Below are 27,719 nucleotides of genomic sequence, written 5' to 3'. Positions count from 1 at the left end.
CAAGACCTCATGTATGGATAACTTCCCTATTCCTCTGAATGAATAACTTGTTTTCTCTTTCTTCCCCAGTGAAAATGAGGCATGAAGTATAATCTGTCCCTTCATTTTCCTTGCTTAAGTCATGTTACATGACTCTCCTTAGTATCTATGCCATTTTTTGGACTCTGTCAAACTCTAGCTAAAGAGAAATTGGTCTCTGGATACAGATTGAAACAGAGAAGAATTTGCCCAGCAGAAGACCCTTTGGCTTACTAGACCCATCTTGTTGTCTCTCGTGGAATGATATTGCCAATTATTAACCTAATTTCTTCTCCTTAGCGGACAAAGCTAGGGATCCTTAAGTAGGCAAAGCAGGGATCCTTAACCCCATCCCATAGATTGAAGCTTCTTAAACTGTGGGGCCACGTAACTGAATGTGGGGTTCATAAAAATTTCATAGTAAATAGTTGATTTGCATACCTACTTTATATACTATACACCCGAGTCATGTTAAAATTTACTGGGCAAAAAGGAGTTGTGAGTGGAAAAAATTTAAGAATCCCTGCTATAAGTGAAGAAAAAATCTGAATGACTTTTTCCATATTCATTTGGTGAGCAGAGACCAGAACCAAAGGCTCTTGCTGATTTGTGAATAGAGTACTGGGTTTGAAATAAGGAAGTCCTGGGTCCAAATTCTGCCTTTGATAACTTATTAACTTTGTAACCCTGGGTAAATGAATTAACTTCACTATCCTTTGGGCAACTCTAGGTCTCACACACTAAAGCATCTACAGAGTGCAATCTACCCTAGTAGAGGGTGCTCTCATACTGTTTCCCTAGACCAATGAAATCAATATCATTCATCCATTCATATTGCTTCTAATATCTAATGTAAATTAAAAAAAAAATCTCTAGTACTTTCCACTTATACTTCCAAAAATTCATCTATCTCTCTGGTTTGCTGCCCCACCCCCACTCCTTTTTTTGGGTACCTGAGGAGAAGCTTGCATATCTATATGTATCTCTCATGCAGATTGTACCCAAAGTCTCTTTACCAATTAGATACTATTCTTCTCTGTAAACTATTTGGGTTCAAAGCCTTTTTGATTACTCCTGAAGAAGAGAATTTGTGATAAGGAAGATTATATTCTATACTTGGTAGTAGGGAAAACTTGGTCACTGGTCTCTCTTTTTTTTAATGAGCCTTTTTTTTGGCCACCACTGGATAAGCCTGTACATGTAAGAAAATTGAGAAACCAATTAGAATTAAACACACCACTTTCTAGACAGCAGAGACATATCTTTTTCTCTAAATTACAATCTAAACTCATTGTGTGAAAAATAATTAGCTGTTCAATACTTAAAGCAAAAATAATTGGCATGCCCTTTAGAAGGGTCACAAGACCAGTGTAAATGAACAGTAAATATTAAGCTTCATAGCCTACTGATGGCTTTCTCTTTGTCTCCTTCCCTCTGCTAATTCCTGCCTGCTCATTGTTACGGAATTCTCTATATTATATAATACTATATGTTATTAAGGTTCACCATCCAGAATGTTCCCCCCAAATACATTGATCTGAGTTACTAAGTTGGTACAAAAACATGCTGTTCTAATGATAACACCTAAATCTAAAGTAGTTTAATTGGTACTGGGTTCTTAATTGAATCTTCATTTGCTGATTTGCCAATGAATATATTGAAGTAGTTGTAAATTTAGAATTTCAGGACATAGATTGGAGTTCTGGTTCTGCTACTTATAATTTGTGTGATGTTGGGGAAGTTGATCTTTCAGAATCTTTATATTCTAGTAAGTAAAATGAAGATATTAGAGTAAGTGACCATAAAATAGGTGAGCTTTCCCTCTTTCTTTGATCTCTTTTGGGTATAGGCCTCTCAGTAACTCAGTTGGGTAAAAGGGCACATGCTGTTTAGTAACTTTTGGTGTACATTTCCTAATTACTTTCCAGAATGGTTGTACCCATTCACCAAGTTCATCAGTGGTGTGTCAATGTTCCTGTTTTCCTATACCCCCTTTATCATTTCCTCTTTTTTTCCATCTTTGCTCCCTGATAGGTCTGAGATAGCAGAACTGTTTTAATTTGCATTTCTCTGATTAGTAGTGATTTAGAGTATTTTTTCATATGACTATAGAGAACCTGGGTCTTTCCTTGGAAACTATCTAACTCATATCCTTAGACCTTTTATTAATTGTGCAATAGCTCTTTTTCTTATAAATTTGAATCAATTCCTTAGTATATCTTGGAAATGAGACCTTTATCAGGGAAACTTGCTTCATGATTTTCCTCCCAGTTAATTCTTTCCCTTTTAATCTTAGCTTTAGTAGTTTTGTACAACTAAAGCTAAGGGGGACAGCTAGGTGGCGCAGTGGATAAAGCAGCGGCCCTGGATTCAGGAGAACCCGAGTTCTAATGTGGTCTCAGACACATGACACTTACTAGCTGTGTGACCCTGAGCAAGTCACTTAACCTTCATTGCCCCGCAAAAACAAAAAACAAAAATAACTAAAGCTAAGATTAAAAGGGAAAGAATTAACTTGGTAGTTTTGTATAAAATCTTTTCAATTTTAAGTAATCAAAAATATCTACTTTATCTTCTTTGATCCTCTCTGTTTTTCCTTTTTGGTGTAGTCACTAACTTTTCTTCTATCCATAGACCTTACAGTTATCCCCCTGTCCCTCCATGTTTCTCTAATTTGTTTTTTTGTTTTTGTTTTTTGGTGAGGCAATTGGGGTTAAGTGACTTGCCCAGGGTCACACACCTAGTATGTATCAAGTGTCTGATGCCGGATTTGACCTCAGGTCTTCCTGACTCCAGGACTGGTGCTCTATCCACTGTGCCACCTAGCTGCCCCATTTGTTTGTTTGTTTGTTTTTTAATTTATTTTTTTTTTGTGAGGCAATTGGGGTTAAGTGACTTGGCCAGGGTCACACAGCTAGTAAGTGTTAAGTGTCTGAGGCCGGATTTGAACTTAGGTAATCCTGACTCCAGGGCTGGTGCTCTACCCACTGCCACCTAGCTGCCCCCCCCCAATTTGTTTTTGATGTGACCTTTTATATATAGGTCACACACATTTGGAGCTTATATTTGTATAATAACCCCTTTTCTAAAACATTACTAAAATTATATAAATCTCTTTAGGGAAATCATTTGAAAGAACTAGACTGGAGAAGACATCTGGAGACAATGTGGTCACATTTAATCCTACTTTTTGTTTGACCAGAGAAGTTAGTGCTATATTCAAATGGGTAGAAAATTACCTCAGAAATTTATTCTGTGACACTGGGCAAGTCACTTAGCATTTCTTGGCCTCAGTTTCCTTACCTGTAACACGAAGGGATTAAGACACTTGACAACTCTGAATCTATGATATGATGCTCTAAATATGAGGACAGAAGGTACAGAGGCACACCTAGGAAGTATGGATGGAAGTGATGTGGGATGGCTTTAGGGTCAAATTGATTGTGAGTCATCCCAAAAGAATTACAAGACTCAGTGACTCAGTTTCCCAAGTTTTATTGCAATACTGTGAGTGAACACAGGGAGAGAACCAGAAAAGAAAGTAAATGTAGGTGTTCATTTAGTTGAAAGGCTCTTAACCTTGAGTCTGTTAATTTATTTTTAAAGATATTTTGATGACTTTCAAAGTAATTGGTTTCCTTTGTAATCTTGTGAATTTTATTTAATGCATTTAAAAACATACTTAAGAGGGGTTCATAGGCCTCACCAACTTGCTAAAGGAGTCTGACATAAACAAAACTAAGAACTCCTGACTTAGAGAAAACTTAGAATTTACAACAAGAAGTTGCAGGAAAAGAACAATATGACTTGGTGTAGGTTTTTAGGTATCTGGATTAACCAGAGTATATTAATTGATTGAATATATTAATTGACTGAGTTTCTAGCTCTGTGTCTAGAAAAGAAAAATTCTGACTACAAAACAGTTATCTAGAACCCAAGGAGAAAAGGAGGGTATTCATAGCAAGTTGGGATTTCAGTTATTTCAGAAACAACCTAAAACCCAGGGGAACAGGAAGGACTAAGGAAACTGAATATCAGGACTTGCTGTTAGGGTTGCCTTAGTAGTGAAATCTAACTAAACTAGTTAATTCATTAATCAAATATAGCCCTTTATTTGCAAGAGGGATGCTGCAGAGTATAGTCCTTCTTAGCTGGAAGGAGGAGCTGAAGAATCATGGGATGTGGAAGGATCATGGATGAGGAAAGCCCAGAAACTTTTCAGTCCCTGAAGAGAAAAGAGGGGCTACAGAGCTTGGGGGTTGAAGAGGAGTCTACAAGTGAAGCATACTACTGCTCTAAAGCGAAAGTAATCATGAGCAAATTGGAGCCTCCTCTGGTCTGTTGAGTCACTTAAAGAGTGACCTATTGGGGAGGCAGCTAGGTGGCGCAGTGGATAGAGCACCAGCCCTGGAGTCAGGAGGACCTGAGTTCAAACTTGGCCTCAGACACTTAACACTTACTAGCTGTGTGACCTTAGGTAAGTCACTTAACCCCAATTGCCTCACTAAAAAAAAAAAAAAAGAGTGACCTATTGGGGCCAAATTTTACAATTTCCTTCACTATTCTACTACTAGAACCTGGTGAATTGATTCTCTCTCCACGTCTCCACATCCTCTGCTTCACTGCTGCCTGATGAACTGGCATCCCTTACTCTCAAGATTTCCTGTTCTCTTTAAACTTGTGTGTGTGTCTACTATTATAATGGGTTTTGTCTCCAGATAAAGATAAGCTATTTTTTATTGCATTTTGAGCAAGGGTTTGCTATAAAGCAGTGAACTACACAATTGGGAAGGATGAAAGGGAGCCCATGGACCAATAGTCCTAGACTTTACTGTGAGCCACAATTATGTTGGTGGGATAAAGTAAGAGATACTAGACAAATGTAGGAAATGGCTATGGTCCAATAAAGATGGTCTCTGTAAGATGTCATTGCTTAGGGAAGGAGTTATGTCATGGACTCTTTTGACAGTCGGGTAGACAGTCTGGTAGAAGCCTGTAGACATTCTCTGATAATGATGTTTTTAAATGCATAAAATTACATAGGATTTTATAGGAAATGATGTTGAACTAGAGTTATCAATTTTTTTTAGTTCACAGGCTCTAGCTAAAGGATTATATTGAGCCCATTTTGACAGTGAAATATGAATAAACCACCTATGTTAACAGGTCACTTAGCATAACATGTGGAAAGTTCTTTATTTCTCTTAGCCACACAATTCTCTTATGTCCTTCTGCTTCCTCTTCCTTCCACCCTCCTCTAAAACTTGCCCTACCCAGTTCTTTCACAATTAGGAATAGTTTAAGGGAAAAGGAAATGAATCATGCTAACTTGCTTCAAACACCATCCTATAGAAGTCATAGAAGAAGAACTCCATAGGATCCATGATAATAAGGGTTAGTAGTATCTTCCTATAAGTTATTAAGTATGCCATGAAAATCTAACAAATTATTATGATGACATATGGATTAGAAGTCCTAGATATGGAAGTTGGGATATCTAGGTTCTACTTTTAGAAATCTTTTAGAAATAGACTAAGTCTATTGAGAAGACATGGTCAAAAGTCCCAGTTCTGCCATAGATTTTCTATGTTGACCTTGGGAAAGTAATCTCCTCCCTCTCGGCTTCATTTTCTTTAAATGTAAAATACGGACAATTCTTTGAAACAATCCTTTGAATTAATAACTAATATTTAACTGTAGCATTTTGAAATTTGTAAATTTTGTTGTTATATAAACTATCTCATCTAAGTCTTATTGTCCTGAGGAAGTCACTAGATATTCTACCCATATTATAGATGAGAAAACTGAGGTTCAGAGATGAGAGGTGGATTGTTCATGGTGGCACAGTTGTTACATATCAAAAGTGGGATTTGAACCCACTTCTTGAGTCTTCTTGACTCTTAAGCCAAGTATTCTTCCTACTAGGCTTTAAAGCCTTTCAAGTTATAAGCAATAATTAAATGAAATATTGTATGTTGAGTATTTAGTAATCTATAAAATACTATATAAAATGAGTTTTATTAAGCCTAACTTTATACACTAGCTACTGATATGATCATAACTCTTCTCTGGGGCTCTGTTTATCTTCCTTTAAGAATATGAGAACTTGACTGGATCTATAGAGTCTTTGTCAGCTCTCACATGCACTGAATTTTTTTTTTAATCTATAAAATGAATGGCATTTGTCATTTGCAGTGGTATGAAATGGAAATCTATCCTTATTTACAAAATCAGCATCATTCTCCAGTAATTGGCAAACAAAACATACTTTGTCATCTTAAATGGAGTATGAAGGGATTAGGGATAAGTGGTTATCTGTTTTCCTTTATACCAGGGCTTTTTTTTTTTCTCCTCTGTAAAATGGGAAGGTACTTTTACCATCTGGCTGCACTCCTCTGAACAGCATCATGCTCCTCCAATCCTCATCATCCTGTAAGATCAGGTCAGCCTTATAAACTGACATGTCCTTGGTACCTCCTGCCCCTTCGGTCTCTCCTTTCATCTGATTGGAGAGGGAATAGGATGGACAACAGAGAGATGCTCCCACATGCTACAAGTAAGGAGGGCGCTCAGGATATACATATTGTTATTTCCCACCTGGCTGCATTCTCCTGGATGTCATCTTTTTTTTTTTTTTTTTTTTGTGGGGCAGTGAGGGTTAAGTGACTTGCCCAGGGTCACACAGCTAGTAAGTGTCAAGTGTCTGAGGCTGGATTTGAACTCAGGTCCTCCTGAATCCAAGGCCAGCACTTTATCCACTGTGCCACCTAGCTGCCCATCCCTGGATATCATCTTGACCAGTGCTCCTGGTCCACAAACCCTTCTTTTCAGCCTCTTTTAATGTGTTATCCTCCCTCACTCAATTGTAAGCTTCTTGAGGGCAATAACCATTTTTGGCCTTTCTTTGTATCCCTAGCACAGTATATGGCACATAGTAGGTGCTTCATAAATGTTTATTACCTGTCTAACATTCCTCAAGAAGTTTTAGTTTTTCTAAACACTAAAGTTTAGTGCCTGAGTGCCTGGCTCATGCAGAACTGAGGTCAGCCCTCTATAAAGGCGTAATAAGAACCTGTCAGATGCTTAGTTCAATATGCTTGAAAGGTAATTAAAAGCCTTCATTCCCAAATGATTTTCTAGTTCAATCAGAAAATACTTGTCAAGTTCCAACTATGTGCAAGCACTGTGCTAAGTGCTGGGAATACAAAAAGGCAAAAAGCAGTTCCTGCCTTCAAAGAGCTTATAATCTAATGGAAGAGACAACATGCAGACAAATACATATAAAGCCAACTATATACAAGGGAAAATAGGAAATAATCAACTGAGGGAATGCATTAGAATTAAGAGAGGTTGGGGAAGGCTCCAGTAAAAGAACGGGTTTTAATTGGACTTAAAAGAAAGTCAGGCAGGGCAGTAGCTAGAGTGGAGGAGGAGAACATTCCAGGCTTAGAGGATAGCTAGAGAAAATGCTGGGAGCCAAGAGATGAAGTATTTCCTTCATGAAACAGCCAGGAAGTCAGTGTCATTGGATTGGAGAGTACCTGTTGGGGAGTAAGCTGTGAGAAGACTGGAAAGGTAGTAGGAAATAAGGTTAAGATGGGTTTTGATCGCCAAACAGAGCATTTTGCATTGATCCTGGAGACAATAAGGAGTTTATTGAGTATGGTTGAGAGGTGTGTGTGTGTGTGTGTGTGTGTGCGTGCGCGCGTGTAGGGGGGCGTGACGTGATTGGACTTGCACTTTAGGATAAGTACTTTTCCATTTTAGAAAGCCTGAATGGAGGACGGATTGGGATGGGGAGAGACTGAGGCAAGCCGACTGATAAGCAGCTATTGTAATAATCAAGGCATGAGGTGATGGAGGCCTGTGTGTTAAAGGAGAGAAGGGGGTGTATATGAGTGATGTGCAAAGGTAAAATCAACACACCTTGGCAACAGCCTGGATATGGGAGTGGTGTGTGTGTGTGTGTGTGTGAGAGAGAGAGAAAGAGAGTAAGGAGTTCAAGATGACTCCTAGGTTGAGAGCCTGAGAGACTGGAAGGATGGTGTTGCCCTCTATAGTAAAAGGCAAGGTAGATGATTACCTGTCTGATAATTTCCCATTAGTCATTTCTTCAAGGACTTTTTACATGTCCAAAGTTTAAAACAAAATGCGAAAACCTGAGAGGAGCAATGCCCTGATTAGTAAAGACACATTTACTAGCAGAAGGTAGTTTTCTAAAGGAACTACCATGGGGCAAGTTACTTAATTCCCCAGACTTCTGTTTCTTATCAACAAAAGGAAAGAGTTAGACAAGACTTTTTTTTTCCTTTTTTTTTTTCAGTGAGGCAATTGGGGTTAAGTGACTTGCCCAGGGTCACACAGCTAATAAGCGTTAAGTGTCTGAGGCTGGATTTGAACTTAGGTACTCCTGACTCCAGTGCCAGTGCTCTTTTCCACTGCACCACCTAGCTGCCCCTAGGCAAGAATTCTAAGGTTCAATCCAAATCTGGACAAATCTGGAAGCCAAACAAAGCCTTGGAATCCATCTAGTCCAACCCTCTCAAGTTACAGATGAGGAAATAAAATCTCGATAAACTGTCATTTACTTAAGGTCACACAGTAAGAATCAGATTTAGGATTTCAACCCAGGTCCTCTGACTCAAGTCAAGAGTTTTCTCCACTATATGAAAACATTCCCCAAACAATACCTAATGAGATATAGTCTGGGTAAGAAGCTGTCATTTTATTTTTTTCTGAGGATGGGAGGAGTACAGTAGGTAAAGGAGAGAATTTCAGGTCACGGGGTCCTACTACTTACAAAGATACCTTAGTAAGAGGTTCTATCCAGATAACTAGATAAGGGAGAGGGAGAGCTGAGCTTGAGGACATCTGGCCTGAGAAGAGAAGAAAATACCAAAGAACAACTTTGCCTCCTTCTGTTTTTTCAAGGACCCACCCAAAGCAGGAAATATAATAAGGTTGGCTGAAGATGTACTTGGTGGCTACTTGAGTATTATTGACTGACTCTGCTTATTGTACAAACATCTTCGGTAAGCTAGGATTCTAGATATCACTACTTTCAGAATTCTAATAGGTGGTGTTGTCACAATACTATACTGGTTCTCATGTAACCTAGCACTGTCTAAAAGTATCTCAGAGACATGAAGGGAGTTAGGGAAATAAATGATAGTCTACCCTGTAGATTACAATTTTCTTCACTAAAGTGGGAAGTATTTTTATCCATATTAAGTGATAAACAATCCAAAAGAAGGCAAGGAATAAGGATTCTGTGTTCCTCATTCCCCAGCCTACATAGCCCTCACTAGACTGAAGTGAAAAGGTCTCTGCCTTAAGGCGAGACTGGTCTCTCTTTGGAACTAATGGTCATAGAATCAAAGTTCTATGAAAAAAACTCCTAATTTTGATTGGAGTCAGTCACTTGTGATAAAAGAGAAATATGTATTCATTTCTTCAGCTTCCAAGTAGGAATGTTCTTAAATTTCATTCTCACTTCATTTCAAATTTCATTTTCCTGGAAAAGTGGATTGTTCCAACTCATAGTAGTTATCTACAGAAGATCAGCTGGGGCCTGGAGCTGTTTGCAAGGCAAATAAATAATCTTTTTACTGTTGGTTGAGATCAGGGCTTTCAACTTGGAGATTTTAAGCAAGTAAATGAGGAAAATTAGAGGAGAGGAAGTCTCAGTGTAGGTCTTAATTTATAGAGAAAAAGCTTCATATCTGCTAGAAGTGTTCCCCAAAAATCTGATCTGGTAAGGGGGAAAAAAAATAGCTCTAGAAGAGCCCCTTCCTATGAATGGGAAGTATTATTATGTGTCTCTCTGGGGCAGTGGTTCTCAAACTTTTTGGTCTGCGGATTCCTTTATGCTCTTAAAAATTATTAAGGGCTCACAAAAGTGTTATATACAGATATATGTATATATATGTACATATATATCAATATTTACTATATTCTAAATTAAAATATTTTAGTATTAATTATGAAAATGGTTTGACCTCATAGACTTCCTGCAATGACCTTAGGAACCTAGGGGTCCTTGGATCACATTTTAAGAACTGCTGCTCTAAGTTATCCTCAACATATATTCTGTCTTGAATTCTAATTATATAAATATCCCCGTAATGCTTTCCTTATGTGAGCTAGTCCATTTAAAAATTCAATTGGCCTCAATATAGTAGTTCTTACATTCTGTGATACCTGCAGACCTAATTTACACTGTCACATGTTGATATATGTGTGTGTGTGTGTGTGTGTGTGTGTGTGATATATGAAATATTCTTGTGGTAGGTTCTCCATAAAATATACCTATCTTAAGGGAAAACAGATGTAGCCCAGTAGGCCTGCTGCTATATTGTATTTCATATGTTGTCATTCTTGGAGATGATTCATCTCCAATTGGTTTATAGTATTGAAACCTCTGGGAGCAAAGCCTGTCCTTGAAGTTGTTTAAATAAGAAGTTCACCTCTGGAACCTTTTCCCTTTTCTTTTTCTGTTCTTTTCTTCTTTGTACATTCATTTAAAAAAATTTTAGTTCCAAATTCTCTTTTTCCCCTTCAGTCTCTCCCGCTCCTATTGAGAAAGCAAGTAATATGATACCTATCATACATGTGAAGTCATGTAAAACATATTTCCATATCAGTCATGTTCCCAAATAAAAATAAGCAAGAAAAATGAAGTGAAAAAAATGCTTCAGTGTATGCTCAGTTCATCAATTCTCTCTCTGGAAGCAGATAGCATTTTTCATCATGAGTCTTTTGGAATTGTTGTAGATCATTGTATTGATCAGAGTAGCTAAATATCTCAAAGATGATCCTTGCTAAAATATTGCTGTTACTGTGTACAATGTTCTACTGGTTTTGCTCACTTTGCTTTGTATCAGTTCCTACAAGCCTAGAACCTTTTTCTGAATAAATTCCTAATAACAAGTAGAAAGCTAACTTCTGTAGCTTCTCGTTGGTCACTTCCCCCCTCCAAATGACATAGACAAAAAAGAAACCATTCTCTCTAACTTGTCTGTTAAACAACTTATTTCTATCTTATTTCCTCCCCCTCAGAGGTAAGGAGAAGGCATTAGTCAATAGTGACTAATTTATTCAGTACCTACAATCTAACTGGCACAATGCTAAGTGCTGGGAAAAGAAATGCCAGAAACATCCCTGTTCTCAAGGAGCTCACAGTCTAATTGCAGAATAAGCATGTAAACAACCATCTACAAACAAGCCATAGAGATGACAAATTGGAAAATAACCACTAGAGGAAAAGCACTTAAATTAAGGAGGATCAGGAAATGCTTCATGTAGAAGGGAGGATTTTAGTGGGGGCTCCAAGGAAGCCAGGGAAGGATTTGATTGTTTTTCCCAATATTTATTGGCAATAATTAGCCAATGACATGGAAGCATCCCACCTCCCCAAATCCTCCCAAATTCTTTGTAGAAGTAAAGCAATTGATAGAAGCAAAGAACATTTCTATCTCTTAGTTTCTTTCTTTCTTTTTTTTAGGTCTAAATTTCCTGTTACTGCTCCACAAAGATGCTTTTCATCTTGAACTTTCTGTTCTCCCCACTTCCAACACCAGTGCTGATCAGCTTACTGACAGTTGGAATCACCATCTATCTGTGGCTTATTAACAAACCTCGACCAGTCTGGCCCCTTCTGGACCTTCAAAATCAGTCAGTGGGAGCTCAGGTAACTAACTCTGTGGCTGTTGATTTTGTCCAGTTGACCACCCTTGATCCAGTCAGTGAATACAACTTGGTGCTGCTGAAAAGTGATGATTTGTTTATTTAAAGCAGTCTGTCAATGGAGAACTGCCAAGCTGAGTTGAGGAGGAGCTCAGGCTTTCTCATATAAAACTGATACTGAGGGCTTGAACCCCATAGACAAAGTTGTCTACAGGAAAGATTCTTCTTTTTTTTCTTTTTTTTTTTTTTTGGTGAGGCAATTGGGATTAAGTGACTTGCCCAGGGTCACACAGCTAGTAAGTGTCAAGTGTCTGAGGTCAGATTTGAACTCAGGTCTTCCTGACTCCGGGGCTGGTGCTCTATCTACTGCACCACCTAGCTTCCCCTTACAGGAAAGATTCTTAAACTGGGGTCTATGAACTTAAAAAAAAAAATGTTGATAGCTATATTTCAATACACTAGGACATTTTTTTTCATACATTTAAAAATATTATGAGAAGGGGTCCATAGACTTCACCAGACTGCTGAAAGGGTCCATGACATAAAATATTAAGAAAGCCTCCACACTAAAGGACTCTGGGAACCTTCATTCTATATACTGGCAGAGATGGGCTGGTAAATGTCAGGAAAAAAGTCTCCAGGACACACTTTAAAGTTTAATTTGCATTATTAGAATTTTCTTCACCAACTTCTTAAGTCTAGACAATCCACAAAACAATAATAAATCAATCTCTAATTTTTAGTTTGTTTATTCACAACTGAAAATTTAACAATTCTCCAACCTCTTCAAACTGTCTCTAGCACACTCCTATATACTGGGCAACCCTAGAGCTTATTCAGCCCATAATTCCAGTGAAATCATTGCACTGAAAGAAGTCCATTTTATGGGGAGAGGGAACTGTTTTCTTGAGAATTCTGACTGGGAAATGCTATCCATGTCTCTCTCTCTTTTTTGGGGGGGTTGGGGGGTGAGGCATTTGGGGTTAAGTGGCTTGCCGTGGGTCACACAGGTATTAAATGTCAAGTGTCTGAGGCCAGATTTGGACTTAGGTCTTCCTGACACCAGGACTGGTGTTCTGTCCACTGAATCACCTTGCTGCTTCATCCATGTCTCTTGATGTGAGGTTTCTCTTACAATGCTGAAGCTCTCTCCCACCCCATGGATATGGAATGTAAAGGAGGTTTAGGAAAATGTCTCTGCTTCAGCGTAGTTTTATTGGGAGGGGGTAGTTAAAAATAAGCCTTTCTCAGGCTAAACTTGTACTTGTACTTTAGGGAGGAGCGCGGCGGAGTGCTCTGCAACGCAATGATGACTTCATCGACTATTACTACTCTGATGCCAAAACAGTGTATGAAATTTTCCAACGAGGACTCCGCGTGTCTGGTATGATTACTGACCATTTTGTTCATGTGTTGTTTTATTTTTTATTTTTTTATAAAATTTGATTTTCATGTTGTATTTTAAGTAGAGCCAGGATTAAGAGTAGGCAGTCATGTTTGCAAGGTGGGGGTTACTGTGATGGGAGGGGATTTACTTTATGTGTAAAAAAGCATGCTTTGATGTCAGAAAATACTATGTGCTTCATGACAAAATGAAGGTATTTTGTTATAAGTTGTATTTATCATAGTTCAAAGGCTTGAGCAATTTCACTATAATTCTCAGATGGGGTCATGATTTTTAAACCTTGCCTAGTGGTCCCCAGGAATGTTGTTTCTGTTATCCAAGGAACACCAGATTGGTTATAGGCTGAACTTTTTGGCCACTGCAAAGGGCAGCAAGTCACAGTGAAACTATAAGCTACAATTAGTGTACGTAACCCGTATACCAGCATGTCTTCAAAGAATTGAAGTAAGTGCACTAATCCGTTGTTGTTTGGTTAGCAAGTGTTACTCTGGCCTCTTCCCTCCACCTGTTTTTATGCTAAAAATTCACATTCCTAGGTATAGACAATCAAGGGTAGTGATTTGCATCTTCATTTTCGAAATGCCTATTATGAGTGAAGCATTTGTTCCAGGACAGAGGCTCCATAAAGATGGATTTGTCCCTTGTAGCTTGGTAAAGTAAAAAGAAGACTGGGTCCCAAGTTAGTAATCAATAAACATTTATTAAATGCCTATTATGTACCGTGCACTTTGCTAAGTGCCAGGGTTACAGATATGACAAAAGAAAGACAGTACCTTATTTCAAGGAGCTTATACTCTAATGGAGGAAGACAAAACCGGCAAGGAAGCTAAAAAATGGGGTGGGGAGAGAACGCCCGCATTGGGAACATGATAACATTCTTTGGGATGGGTGATAAGATGAAGAGGTTTGAGTTTCAGAGATGACATCATCCTGCAGAGTGATGAGGGTTTATTTGTTTGTTTGGTTTTTTGGTGGGGCAATGAGGGTAAAGTGACTTGCCCAGGGTCAGACAGCTAGTAAGTGTTAAGTGTCTGAGGCCAGATTTGAACTCTGGTCCTCCTGAATCCAGGGCTAGTGCTTTGTCCACTGTGCCACCTATCTGTCCCATGATGAGTTTCTGAAGATCATGAAACCCAGGAGGTCAGCTTGGTGGGAAATGGTGAGATGAATACCCTAAGTGCCCTCCTTAAATGGCAGAGGATTTGGGAGGAGTTCTCCAGTGACCAATTCTACCCTCTCCCATCAGAGGATGCAAATTCAAATGTTTCTTACTTGAGCATGTCATTTAACTGCCCTGGGTCTGTTTCCTCTTAGGTAAAATGATGTGATTGAATGAGAGGGATCTTGAGGTCCTTCCAGCTTAATTTTTCTTATCCTGATGTGTGCCAGGCACAAATATGCCTGCCTGTTCCTCTTTCTGTCTCTCTCTTCCTACACTTCCATCCCATGTGTTCATTACATGAAGTCACTTTTTCATGCTTGTGTGAAAGCCAATTTAGCTCAGTGGCAGTAGAGGAAAGAACAGGAGACTTGAAGCTGGCAGACCTTGGATTCTAGTTGCAATACTCCCAGTTATTTGATGATGGATGAGTCACCATGTTCTTCTCTTAATCAAACAGGGATAATACATGTACCTGAAATTCACAGGATTATTTAAGGCTTACAAGGCACCTTTTTGTTTGTTTGTTTTTTAGTGCGGCAATTGGGGTTAAGTAACTTGCCCAGGGTCACACAGCTAGTAAGTGTTAAGTGTCTGAGGTCGGATTTGAACTTAGGTACACCTGACTCCAGGGCCGGTGCTCTATCCACTGCGCCACCTAGCTGCCCCACAAGGCACCTTTTAGGGCTGGGCAAACACATAACACTAGGTTACATAATACATGAATGGGACAGACAGGTAGCAAAAGCTTGATTGCAAAAAGCTTAATTCTTATTCTACGTGGAAGGTTCTTCAGAATGTCTCAGTGGATGAAAGGTTTGAGGTGAATAACTACTTTATCCCCTTCAGGCACAATCATCTTATCTTTCCAGAGTTGAGAATGGCAAGTTGTACAAAGTGCGATGTTGTAAGAAGATACTTTCACTGATTCCCTCCTACTCCTAGTAGTTAAATTAAGTCTTAACTGTAGTAAAATGAATCTGTGTAAGGAAGTAAATGCCACAAATATGATGGGACTGCTAAAACAAGAATACATTCTTGTGGATGTATATCCCTCACATGGTGAAGATAACAGACAGGTTGCAGTATGGGAGTCACATACATAATACCCAGCTGTGTAGGCTGACGATGTTAGAACACAGCCTCACAGGTAACTGTTGTACTGCCCCCCTGGCTAATAGCTTATGGCAGGTTAGAGTCTTGGACTAACAGGTACATTCCTGGAGTAGCTTTGCCTTTTGGACAGCCAATTTCATTCTGTCTGCTGGGCACACACTACTATGTTTCTGTCCTCAGCCAACAGTCTCACAAATACAGACTGAAAGTCTGAAGGTGTAGATACACAGCATTATAAAACACAAGTCTGATCTGGTTACTCTCCTATTCAATAAAGCCCAGTGGCTCTACTGTCTCTAGGATAAAATATAAATGCCATTTGGCTTTGAAAGCCCTTCATAGCTTGACCCCAGACTACCTCTCCACCCTTATTACACATCATTCTCCTTCTTACACTCTTTGCCCTTCTTGCCTTTCCTCATGCAAAGCACTCCTCCCATCTCAAGCTTTTTACAGGCCATCTCCCATGGCTGGAATGTATTTTCTTATCAACTCCACCTCTGAGAATCCCTTCTTTCCTCGAAGACTCAACTCATACACCATCTTCTACATGACCCCTTTCCTGTTATACATGGCCCTTCTTTGAGGGATTTGGACTTGACCTATGATTTCATTGGCATAGGGAACACCCAGATGAGGAAACACCCTATACCTATGCAAGTGAACCCCTACTCTAAGTGGCAGCTTAGTGTTGGAGATGCTTGGTTGTCCTAAGAGCTTAAGTGACTTGCCTGGGGTCACACAGTAGGTATGTGACAGAATTAACACTTAAACCCAATCCTTCTAACTCCAAGATTAGCCTTCCGTCCACAACACCCCACTGCATCTTTGTATTTATGTCTTAAAATATATTCTGCAAATACTTGTATGCAAATACTTGTATATCAATTCCCTGAATGTAATAGAATGTAATGCCTCCAAGGAGGGACCATTCTTGTCCTTGAATCTCCAGTGCCTGGCATACACCTAACACTTTTTTATTATTTTTAGTGAACCATATGCTATGATTCCCCACTATGTAATTCAATAATCTTACAAATATATATGGTATTAGCTTAGTCTTATAATGTAATGTACATGAACTATAACAAAACCACAGATAAATATGAGGCACAGGATAAACAGTGCCTCATTTGGAGTTAGAGAACATGAATTCACATCCTAGCCCTGCCCACTGTAACGACTGGAATGACGCCACCTGCTGGAGATTTACTGTAGAAAAACTCCGCCATGAGGAGAGGGCCTCTGAGGGCAGGACCATGCGGCTTTCTTTGGCGTCAAGAAGTGACAGTTGGCTTGTGGGAGGAGGAAGGGGGAGGCTGGCACGCTGGCTCACTCTCTTTCGTGTGGACTCTGGCGGAGAGCAGAGCTAGAAATGCACTCACTCTCCCTTTGACAGATAGATGAATCTAGGCCTTTCTCTTTCTCTTCACCAAATTCTTATTCTCCTTAATAAATGCTTAAAAGTCTAACTTTTCCTAAAGCTTATAATTTATTGGCAACCGCTCATTAGATATTTTAGATAGTATAGCTAGAATTTTAGCCCTTACACTACTAAGTGGCCTTGGGTGAGTCACTTCATTGCCTAAGCCCTTAGTGTTTTCAAAAGTAAAATGAAGGGGTTGAACTAGGTGTCTTATAAGGTCTCTTCTAGCACTATCTCTACAATCTCATAAAGTGCCCTCAGAGGTACAAGAAGAGCTACTTTCTAACTGGGGCCATCAGTAAAGCTTTCATGGAAGAAACAGAATTGGAGCTGAATTTTACAGGATGGTTAGGATCTCTCAATTGGCAGAGATAGGGAAAGAAGACCTCCCAGGTAGCGGTAATGTGAGCAGAGATACAGAAGTGTTTTAATATAAATGTGAATCGGAGGTGACAAGTACTCTGGTGTCTTCATTTCCTACCCAATTGTACTCCTTTGAACTTCACCATCATGTCCCCTCTGAGCACCTTCCCAACAACTGCTTTTCAGCTTCCTTTTATGTGTTTTTTTCCCATTTACACTGTAACCTCTTTGAGAACAGGGTCCTTCTTTCCTTTCCTTCCTTTCCTTCTTTCCTTCCTTCCTTCTGTTTGGGGCAAACTGCCTCAGTTTACCCAAATAACTCGAGGATACCACCAAGTCAAGCAGAGACAGATTTATTACATTCCTGCAGGAATGGGCAAACTCAATATTGAGTTGCAATAGCTAATACATGCCTTGACCTTTTATAGGGGAAGTCCTTATGCACACTAGGGCGTGCTCACAATCTAACATCCAATCCTGTCTCACCCCAGGGTGCATGTTTGGCTCATGATCAATGTATGGAGACATGCATACGTGTTCCAGGAACAAGGGGGAAAAGGGGAGGGGGAACAAGGTCAAACCAAAGGAAGAGGGAACGGGGGAGTGACAGTCAGATGTTTCAGATATCACAGTTCCCACTGACTCCCCTCTCTCAGCCCCTATCTCTAAAGATATTCAACTTGAATAACAGGAAGAGTCACTCAGGCGTTTCAGCATTGTTTTGTAGTCGTGTTAATTTTAGAAGGATGACAGGGTTAAAATTTATCTTCGGCTATGTTGGGAAATCAAAGAAATAGAATAAAGAATAAAAGAATAATCCATTGTTGGGACCCTAGGGTCAAGGGGATTCTGCTCTGAGAAAAAGAGACATGTCACTTAACATCTGGTCTCAACTTAATTGCCGCATCCTGTGCCGAGCCCCATCCTTTCTTCTTGAGTCCAGAGTATTGAATTGGTGGGCAAACTCCCCGACCCACTCAACAGGGACTGGGGTTCTGACGCATGATGGATTCCAGATAAAACTAATATGTAGCTGACAAGTGGGGAGACTGAGCAGAAGTAAAAATACTGTTAATTGGCAATAAAACTTAAAGGAGACAGTGAGAATTTGACAAGCAATAAACTTTTTTTTTCTTTTTCTTTTTTTTGCGCGGGGCAATGGGGTTAAGTGACTTGCCCAGGGTCACACAGCTGGTAAGTGTCAAGTGTCTGAGGCCAGATTTGAACTCAGGTACTCCTGAATCCAGGACTAGTGCTTTATCCACTGAGCCACCTAGCCACCCCAAGCAATTAACTTTTAAACTAACTATACTGGGGCGGGGTGGGGTACCTTCCAGACCCCATCCTCAGAGTTTCATCTGACTCAAATCCATAATCATCTCATACCCTTCCTTCCTTCCTTCCTTCCTTCCTTCCTTCCTTCCTTCCTTCCTTCCTTCCTTCCTTCCTTCTTTCTTTCCTTCTTTCCTTCCTTCCTTCCTTCCTGCCTGCTTGCCTTCCTTCTTCCCTTCCATCCATCCCCAGAATTTAGATACTTAATATATGTTTATTGACTGGTCTGATTATCACATTTAATATGTAGGAGGGAGGGATACCACAAAAGGGGCAGGAGGTGGTTTGTTTGAATGTCAGGATGTTAAGGATATAGTTTCCTTGCATCCAAAGGCCAAAATGATAGTGAGCCAGTGAAGAGTTTTGAGCAAAATAAAGACATGAACAGATTTTTCATGAGGAAGCCTAATCTGGCTGCAGGGTGAGAGGGATTGAAGTAGCGTTGCAGAATAGACCACTGTTTGTTTGCCAAGAGTCAAAGAGAATAGCTATCAGTGTGATATGCTCTGGTTATGGTGTTATATCTATCTCTACAAAAGAAAGTGGCTGGAATTCCCTGGGAATATTTTCCTCAATGACTAATTCCTGAATCTGTACAATAAGTTGCAAATTTATTTCTTCTTACCGCTATTCTGCCCACACCCTGCCCCTCCTCCCCCACTCAGCTTTGAAGTCCCAAAGCCTGCCTTTGCATCTTTTTTTAAAATTCATAGTATTCTTAACAAAATGCTTCCTCTTGGCAAGGTCTGAATTCCCCTCACCTCTCAAGTTAATTTCTGGAAGTAGTGTGTTTCCTAACCTTTTTTTTTTTTCTTCTAAGGACTGTATTTAATTCTGGTTTGCCAGAATTATCTTAAATCAGCTGACTCCTATTTCTGTGGGATACCTTTGTTTATGTGGTTTCTTCTAAGGAATTCATCAATTTGAGTAATACACCTTAGGTTTATCATTATTATTCCATTCCACGTGATCACTCAGTCACTTTATTGATTTGGGAAGTGATTTCTTCTCTGCCCTCCCTTCTAATGCCCCAATCCAACATAACACACAATTAGTGGCAGAATGAAATCTAGAAGCAAGATTTTCTAATTCCCTTTCTGTTCTATCATACAACTTCTCATACTGATGTGTATTGTTTGCTATTTGTATCTTGTCTCCCTGAACTGAACTGTGAATTCATTAAAGACAATTTGTTCTACCCTTCACATTCCTCCTCCCTTTCTCCCCCCTCCCCCCATCCTCTTATGTGCTCAGCATGGGACTAAGACTAGAGTAGATAAATACTATTACTATACTCAGGCTGATCACAGCATAAGACTCATTAGTCATCTACCTATTCCTTGTTCAAAGGATTTGCAGCTAAAGTTTGTTTCTCTCTCTTTTTGGTAATCGTTTTTAGATAATGGACCCTGCTTGGGATCCAGAAAACCAAATCAACCGTACAAGTGGCTCTCTTACAAACAGGTATGTAATCTGGCTTCTACTTATTTGTCTTGAGGGAATCTCTTCCCTTCCTCCCATTTCTGAGGCTGACAAAGTCATTTTATCTCTTTTCTCTTGGGCCCTTTCTATCTAGGTGTCTGATAGAGCAGAGTACCTGGGCTCCTGTCTTCTGTACAAAGGACACAAGCCATCACCAGACCAGTTTATTGGCATCTTTGCTCAGAACAGACCAGAGGTGATCATATTTACATGGTATATGTGTGGGCATGCCTATGTAATTTTGTATATAGAACCTTACCATTTACGAATTGCTTGCCTCAAAATAATCCTTTGAAGTAGGTGGTATGAGCATTATCTCTGTTAAAGATAAGGAAATTGCAGCTCAGAGGTCAATTTGCTTCCCCAAGGTCACAGGGGCAGCCTGAACTTTAACCCAGTTCCTCCACAGGTCTTTCTGCTACACCATTCTGTCAATTTATGGCAAAAGCAACAGCACAAAGCTCTTATTCTAACTAAGCAAAGAATTGTGAAGTGGGCTTTGGCCTACTAAGCACTAGCAAATCCCTCAGTTTATCCCTACGTTCAATAGGGGTAATAATACTTATACTGCTCATCTCTCGGGATTGTTGTGGGGAGAGCCCTCGGTAATAACAGCAGCAGCAGCAGCAGCAATAGAGTGTATTTATATAGCATTTTATGCTTCACAAAGCACTTTACCAATGGTATCTCATTTTGTCCTCACAATAATCTATTATTAATATTATTTTTTGGGGGGGGCAATGAGGGTTAAGTGACTTGCTCAGGGTCACACAGCTAGTAAGTGTCAAGTATCTGAAGCCAGATTTGAACTCAGGTCCTCCTGATACCAGGGCATGTGCCTTATCCACTGCGCCACCTAGCTGCCCCTACAACAATCTCTTCTTCTTCTTCTTCTTCTTCTTCTTCTTCTTCTTCTTCTTCTTCTTCTTCTTCTTCTTCTTCTTCTTCTTCTTCTTCTTCTTCTTCTTCTTCTTCTTCTCCATATGAAGAAACTGAGGAAGACTGAGGTTAAATGCCTTGTACAAGGTCACACAGCTAGTGTAAGTGTCTTTTGTATTTGAACTCAGGTCTTTCTAAATCCGGAATCAGCATTCTATGTACTGTGCCACCTAGTTGATGGCTAGCAAAATGAGGTAATATATACAAAGTGCTTTGCAGATTTTAAAGTTATATATGTATGTGTGTGTATTACATATTATAATATATATATGTTATATAGAGAGAAACTTTAAAGTTTGCAAAGTACTTTGTATATATTATATATAAACAAATATATGTTAGCAAACATATATTAGCTATTATTATTGCTAATAATTATATCCCAAAACAGAGGAGGGAGTACTTATTAGATCTGTGACTGGTTCTCAAATTAAGAAAAAACAAGACTGGGGGCAGCTAGGTGGCGCAGTGGATAGAGCATTGGTCCTGGATTCAGGAGGACCTGAGTTCACACTTGATACATACTAGCTGTGTGACCCTGGGCAAGTCACTTAACCCCAATTGCCTCACCAAAAAACAAAAACAAAGAAAGAAAAAACAAGACTGCTCAATGTTGTAACACTCAGCTGGCCCAACTCTTCATCTTCCTCCTAGAGACTGAGTAAGACTTGTTCCCCCAACCCCACCCCCGCTCCACTGTCTGGTACCTGAGGGCAATATTTTCTCTTTTTATAGTGGATCATTGCAGAACTTGCCTGCTACACCTACTCAATGGTGGCTGTCCCCCTCTATGATACCCTGGGGCCTGAAGCCATAGTGTACACCCTTAACAAAGGTAAGATGGGGGTTCTTGCAGTTCTACTCCTCTTTGGATCTTGGGTAATGGCTTTCAGATGTCACTTTGTTAGCATGCTTGGGACCCCAAATTCATTCACCACACGTATTGAACTTCTCTTATGCAGAGCCTTTTGATAGGCACTGATACAAAAATGAGAGAGATATCATCCTTGTTCTCAAGAAGCTTACAGTCTCATGGGGAGGGCTACGACTGGGGTACTGTTCTATATCAAAAGACAAGCACATAGGATAAAGACGAGGAAACTGCCCTAGGAGTTCAGAGCAGGAAGACATTTTTTCAGTCTAGGGGATCAGAGAAAGCTCTAAAGCCCAGTTCAAGAATATCCATTTTGTGGAGGAAACATGAGATATTTTTAAGTGGCCCATGTCCCAACAGCCTGCTTTTAGTACTTCCTTATGGCATGCTTTTTATGCATTTTGGGGGGCGGGGCAATGAAGGTTAAGTGACTTGCCCAGAGTCACACAGCTAGTAAGATTTGAACTCAGATCCTCCTGAATTCAGGGCCGGTACTTTATTCACTGTGCCACCTAGCTACCCTATGCATATTTTTAATCTCTCACTATGTGTTTCTCACTTCTGGTAGATTCAGATAAGTTATTAACATTTCCAACATTGACCTTTATGCAGTAAGCATCATGAAAGATAGAGAAGAAATCTTTGATTAGAAAAAGAGGTAAGCAGGTCAGAGAGTGAGAAAGTGATAACCAATGGACAGGCAGAGTGCTGCCTTGTTACCCATGACACCTAAAAAGATCTAGAAGAAGCCCCTAGCATGTACACAGGGTAAGCCATCTAGAGAAGACTTAGGGGAGAACAAGAATAATGTTCTTTGGCTTGGGATCTATTGGGAGGGTGTACCCAGATTGATGAGATCCCAGTAGGTAACTGAATCATTCTTCCTAGAGAACCCTAAAATGTATGTTAGGGATGATTGCTCCACCTCCTAAAGAGCCTTCCTTAATCTGATCTTCCACTTTCCAAACCTTATTCCTTATATGAACTTGAAGTTTTAAAAAATTTGGATGCATGCCTAATCACTTCTATTAAATTGCAAGTCCTATGAGGCTGGGGACTTTGAAAAGAAAAAAAAAAGTATTTTCTTCTAGCACCCAGAACAATACATTGCACTTAATAAATATATGAGTAAACAGAAATCATCAGAAGGTATTTTGATATACCCTGAGTGAAGCATAACAACTTGCACATAAGGTGATTCTCCTCAAGTATGGATCAGGCATCTGTCTAAATTGTAGGGCTTTTCAAAGAGCTTATTTCATTTTTCAGCAGTTTGAAGTCTTTCTGGGGTATGGGCTAAACTTGTAACTGTGACTAGTCATCTAACAAATGAAAAATATTTTGGCAAATCCAGTACCACTATTAGTAAAATAAATCCCAGCATGTAGACAAATAGACAGATGAGTTGTGGCATTTTCACAAAAAAAATAAGCATGTTACCAGACATAAGCCTGTAGAATTAATTATGTGAAGTACTTTTAGCTGGGAGGCTTCATCAGGCACTTTTCATTTATCTAGCAGCAATTATAAATCTTCCCTTTAGATTATTCAAATTCCATTTCTGCCATTTTACCAGCTGTTTGACCTTGGGCAAATCATTTAATGGCTCTGGGGCTTAATAGTTCATGCCCAAAGACAAGACTGATGGTAAGATGTAAATGGAAAAAAGGTTGGGGTTGATTAGATACAGGCAGACAGTTGAGGCAATACCCAGACAGGGCATCATAGACCCTCACTGATAAAAATGCTTAATTTGCCACATAAGGAAATGAGAAAACTCTAGTAGACAAACAACTAACCAGCCCTTGTATATACTATGTTCTTTTGCTCTTAAGAGGAAGCAATTTCAGGACCTCCTTGAGACAATAAATGATGTTATCCACAATATCCTTTTTCCTTCCTGGTAGATAGGCTTCAAGTAGCATGCTTATTTAAATGTCTTACTTGCAGGTCTAATCTCTGGTTAAACATTGAATATTTTTGAATCTTACCCCGTCACCCCAGAAAGGCATATAGCCATGAGGGGTGATCTTTTTGGTTCTTGTTCTGCTTTTCAGCGGAGATTGCCACAGTGGTCTGTGATACACCCCAGAAGGCAAATGTTCTACTGGAGAATGTTGAGAATGGCCTTACCTTAGGGTTGAAGATGATAGTCCTCATGGACCCCTTTGAGGATAGCCTTAAGGAAAGAGGAGAGAAGCTTGGAATCGAAATATTATCGCTATATGATGCTGAGGTATGGTACAGGATACAGGATTACTATCCATATGGGACTTTGTGAGGTGGTTGAAGGGCCTCTCCTTTAGCAATTTAGAGCATCCTTTGAATCAAAAAAAGGAAAACTGCAAGAGAGTTGTGCAGAATTATAGCATTTAGAGTATGAATTGAAAATAGCCTAAGAAAGCAGCTTTTGAAGACTAAATAAGATGATTATTGGATGAGTCGAAAAAGAACAAATCTAGCATTTCTTTATACTTTTAAAATGGAGGTAAGTGGGAAGACTTATATGAACTGATGCGAAGTGAAGTGAGCAGAACCAGAACATTGTACACAGTAACAGCAATAATGTGACAATGATCAATTGTGAAAGACTTAGCCACTCTGATCAATACAGTCATGCAAGACAATTCCAAAGGACTAACAATGAAAAATGCTATGGACCTTTAGAGAGAGAGAAATGAACTCTGAGTGTAGATTGAAGCATATTGTTTTTCACTTTAAAAAAAATTTTTGCAACATAGCTAACATAGAAATGTGTTTTGCATGATTTCACATGTATACTGGGTATCATATTGCTTGCCTTCTCAATGGGTAGGGAGGGGAGCTGAAAGGAAGAAGAGAATTTGGAACTCAATATTTAAAAAAAAGAATCTTAATAAATAAATTTAGTATAAAAAAGAGAGGCAGAGATAGGGATAGGGTCAGGGAGGGGGGGAAAAGGAAGATAAGATTTGGGATGTCATAATTAGATAAGCCATAACACAAAACTCATAAGCCCAAAATGAAGACATTAAAGATCTGTCTTTATCCCTTTTCTGGAGCATCAGTCATGATCACATACTTCTCTGTCAGAGGTTAAGAGTTGGTCTGGATAGGGTTTATCCATGGGGGTATTTTTGATAGAGTCTTATTACTTGCTCGAGGGAGAAGGTTAGATAGTATCCCCAAAGAGTATGGCAATGTAAAGTTTCTGTGTGAGGCTTTCCATCTTAGTTGATTATTCCCCTTTCTGGGTGACTTTTTTCCCCCTACAGACTCTGGGCAAAGAGAACTTCAAAAAACCTGTGGTAAGTTAATATCTTCTTATATTCATGTTTTGAGTTGTTTGTTTTTGATGATCAAGAATTATAGTAGGATAAAGTGTTTGTTCTCTTTCTAGCCTCCCAAACCTGACGACCTCAGCATTGTATGTTTCACCAGTGGGACAACAGGTCAGTCAGTGGTATACTTACTGATGGGCTTGTGAGAAGTGGTACATTTTAATATCTTTATTGAGATACTTGCATAGCTTTGTGATCATGAACAACTCACCTCATCTCTTAGAGGCTTAGTTTACTTCTTAATCTGTAAAATGAGCATAACACCTTTCATAGTTCACAGAACTGTGAAGAAAGCACTTCGTAAACCTCAAAACACTGACCACGCTTTCACAGAAAGCACAGAGGTAGTTATCAATAAAAAAAATCACATTATTTGAAAAACAATTTGTTTATTCTATACTAGGCATCCTATAATTATTATTATTTTTTTGTTTGTTTGTTTTGCGGGGCAATGGGGGTTAAGTGACTTGCCCAGGGTCACACAGCCAGTAAGTGTCTAAGGCCAGATTTGAACTCAGGAACTCCTGAATCCAGGGCTGGTGCTTTATCCACTGCACCACCTAGCCGCCCCCATCCTATAATTAGAATGCAGTTACCTAGATAGCAGGAATAAAAGACTCATTAACATGAATATACACTAACGTATAGGATGTTCAGACAGCAGAATAAAGATACTAGCAATATATGAATAAACGAATAGGAAGGTAAGTCAGGCATTTTAATAAAAAGAAACAGGGTAAGGTTCTACCAGTAAGATAGGGATAGGCATATGGAAGGATCTAAAATTCCATCCTTGGGAGTTTTATACTGAACTTTTTAGAAGATGAAAATATTTGACTGTCCCAGGAATTTTCAAGATCTATATTGTTCAGTTAGCTTGAATGAACTTTATCTATTTATTTATTTATTTATTTATCTATCTATCTATCTATCTATCTATCTATCTATCTATTTATTTATTTATTTATTTTAGTGAGGCAATTGGGGTTAAGTCACTTGCCTAGGGTCGCACAGCTAGTAAGTGTTAAGTGTCTGAGGCCGGATTTGAATTTAGGTACTCCCGAATCCAGTGCCGGTGCTCTATCCACTGTGCCACCTAGCTGCCCCTTGAATGAACTTTATCTGAATTGAACAGTTTCACCAAATCAGAGTAATAGAGGGCAAATTGTGGAACAGAAACCATAAACAAATATTTTTAAGTACCTACTATGTGATAGGCACTGTATTAAGTGTCAGGTATACAAGGAAAAGCAAAAAAATATATATCCTACTCTCAAGGAGATCACAGTCTAATGGGGGAGACAATATGCATACAGCCTAGTATATACAAGAGAGAAAGAAAGAGGGAAGGAAGGAAGAAAAGAAGGAAGGAAGGAAAGAAGGGGGAAAGAGTGAGTGACAGAAAGAAAGAAATAGCTGGAAATAATCTCAGAAGGAAGGCATTTAGATTGAGGACTAGGAATGGCTTCTTGTAAAAAACAAGACTTTAGAAGAGACTTGAAGGAAGCTTGAGAAGCAAGGAGACAGATAAGGAAGGAAAGAGTTCTAGGCACAGGGGATGAATGATCTTCTCTTTGTAAAAGGGAATTAAAATTGTCCTCCTCACTTTTCATTTCCTATTATAGGTGATCCCAAAGGAGCCATGTTGACACACCGGAATGTTGTTGCAAACGCTGCAGGTTTTCTCAAATGTGTTGAGGTTAGTGACTGTTGTAGTGGAGAATAGAGACTTGAATCTGTCTTGAATCTACTGGGGGCTTAAATGAAAACTGGCAAGTAGAAGGATAAAACAAACTATGGGTCCACAGTATATAAAAAGCACATACCTCTAATTCCTGCCCACTGTGGGTCTTGTGCTTCATCTGACTTTGGATATATATGGCCATCATAAATTACAGTGTTAAATGTAATGAGAGATAACTAATTGAAAAGAGAATTATGTTTATGGAAAATATCTTTGGTAGAATTGTGATTCATTTTTCTTTTTTAAAAATCTGTGCTAATATCTCACTTTAGAATACTTTTGTACCCACACCTGAAGATGTGACAATATCATACCTTCCTCTGGCTCATATGTTTGAAAGAGTTGTACAGGTAAGTATCTTGCATAATCTCCTAAATATTTGGAAGGGAGGTCTTTTCTTTAGATTCCCGTATTGACAGATTTATAACTTCTGGTGTGCTCATTCTTTAGTGGAAAGAAGGGAAAGTAGGAGTCTTGGGTTACTGCCCCAGTTTTGCCAGTAGCCAATTGACCAACTTGGCCGCTTTGTACCTCTGTTACCCAATCTATCAAATGGCAATAACCTTACCTAGAAGGGTTGCTAGTGGATCAAGAAAGTTGATATAAAAGCATGTATGTAATAACATCAATTTCCCCCAAAATGCTGAAACTTGATCTCACCAAGAAAAGAAAATCATTTCACTAGGGAAAGGAATAAGGAAATTTGGAATAATAAATCATGGATGTCTTTACAATTGTTCAAACGTGGGGGCAGCTAGGTGGTGCAGTGGATAAAGCACCGACCTCGGATTCAGGAAGACCTGTGTTCAAATCTGACCTCAGACACTTGATACTTACTAGCTGTGTGACCCTGGGC

The 27,719-nt window shown here is 39.3% G+C and overlaps 1 protein-coding gene across 5 annotated transcripts in view; it reads left to right on the top strand.

Annotated features, from left to right (window-relative positions):
• The window catches only part of ACSL5 (acyl-CoA synthetase long chain family member 5), a 56,141-nt gene that overhangs the window by 17,097 nt on the left and 11,325 nt on the right, over window positions 1-27,719 (top strand). For all 5 annotated transcript variants that reach the window (XM_043982540.1, XM_043982541.1, XM_043982539.1 and 2 more), the window contains exons 2-11: window positions 11,522-11,707; window positions 12,979-13,087; window positions 19,904-19,968; window positions 20,081-20,182; window positions 21,661-21,760; window positions 23,857-24,035; window positions 25,054-25,086; window positions 25,179-25,230; window positions 26,745-26,818; window positions 27,136-27,213. In XM_043982540.1, the coding sequence (XP_043838475.1) occupies window positions 11,552-11,707; window positions 12,979-13,087; window positions 19,904-19,968; window positions 20,081-20,182; window positions 21,661-21,760; window positions 23,857-24,035; window positions 25,054-25,086; window positions 25,179-25,230; window positions 26,745-26,818; window positions 27,136-27,213 (948 nt within the window). In that variant the 5' untranslated portion in view covers window positions 11,522-11,551. The remainder of the gene's footprint in view (window positions 1-11,521; window positions 11,708-12,978; window positions 13,088-19,903; window positions 19,969-20,080; window positions 20,183-21,660; window positions 21,761-23,856; window positions 24,036-25,053; window positions 25,087-25,178; window positions 25,231-26,744; window positions 26,819-27,135; window positions 27,214-27,719) is intronic.

Source organism: Dromiciops gliroides, chromosome 2 (genome assembly GCF_019393635.1).
Source record: "Dromiciops gliroides isolate mDroGli1 chromosome 2, mDroGli1.pri, whole genome shotgun sequence".
Taxonomy (NCBI): domain Eukaryota; kingdom Metazoa; phylum Chordata; class Mammalia; order Microbiotheria; family Microbiotheriidae; genus Dromiciops; species Dromiciops gliroides.
The sequence above is the reverse complement of the archived record's forward strand: the minus strand, read 5'-3'. Positions and strand labels throughout refer to the sequence as shown.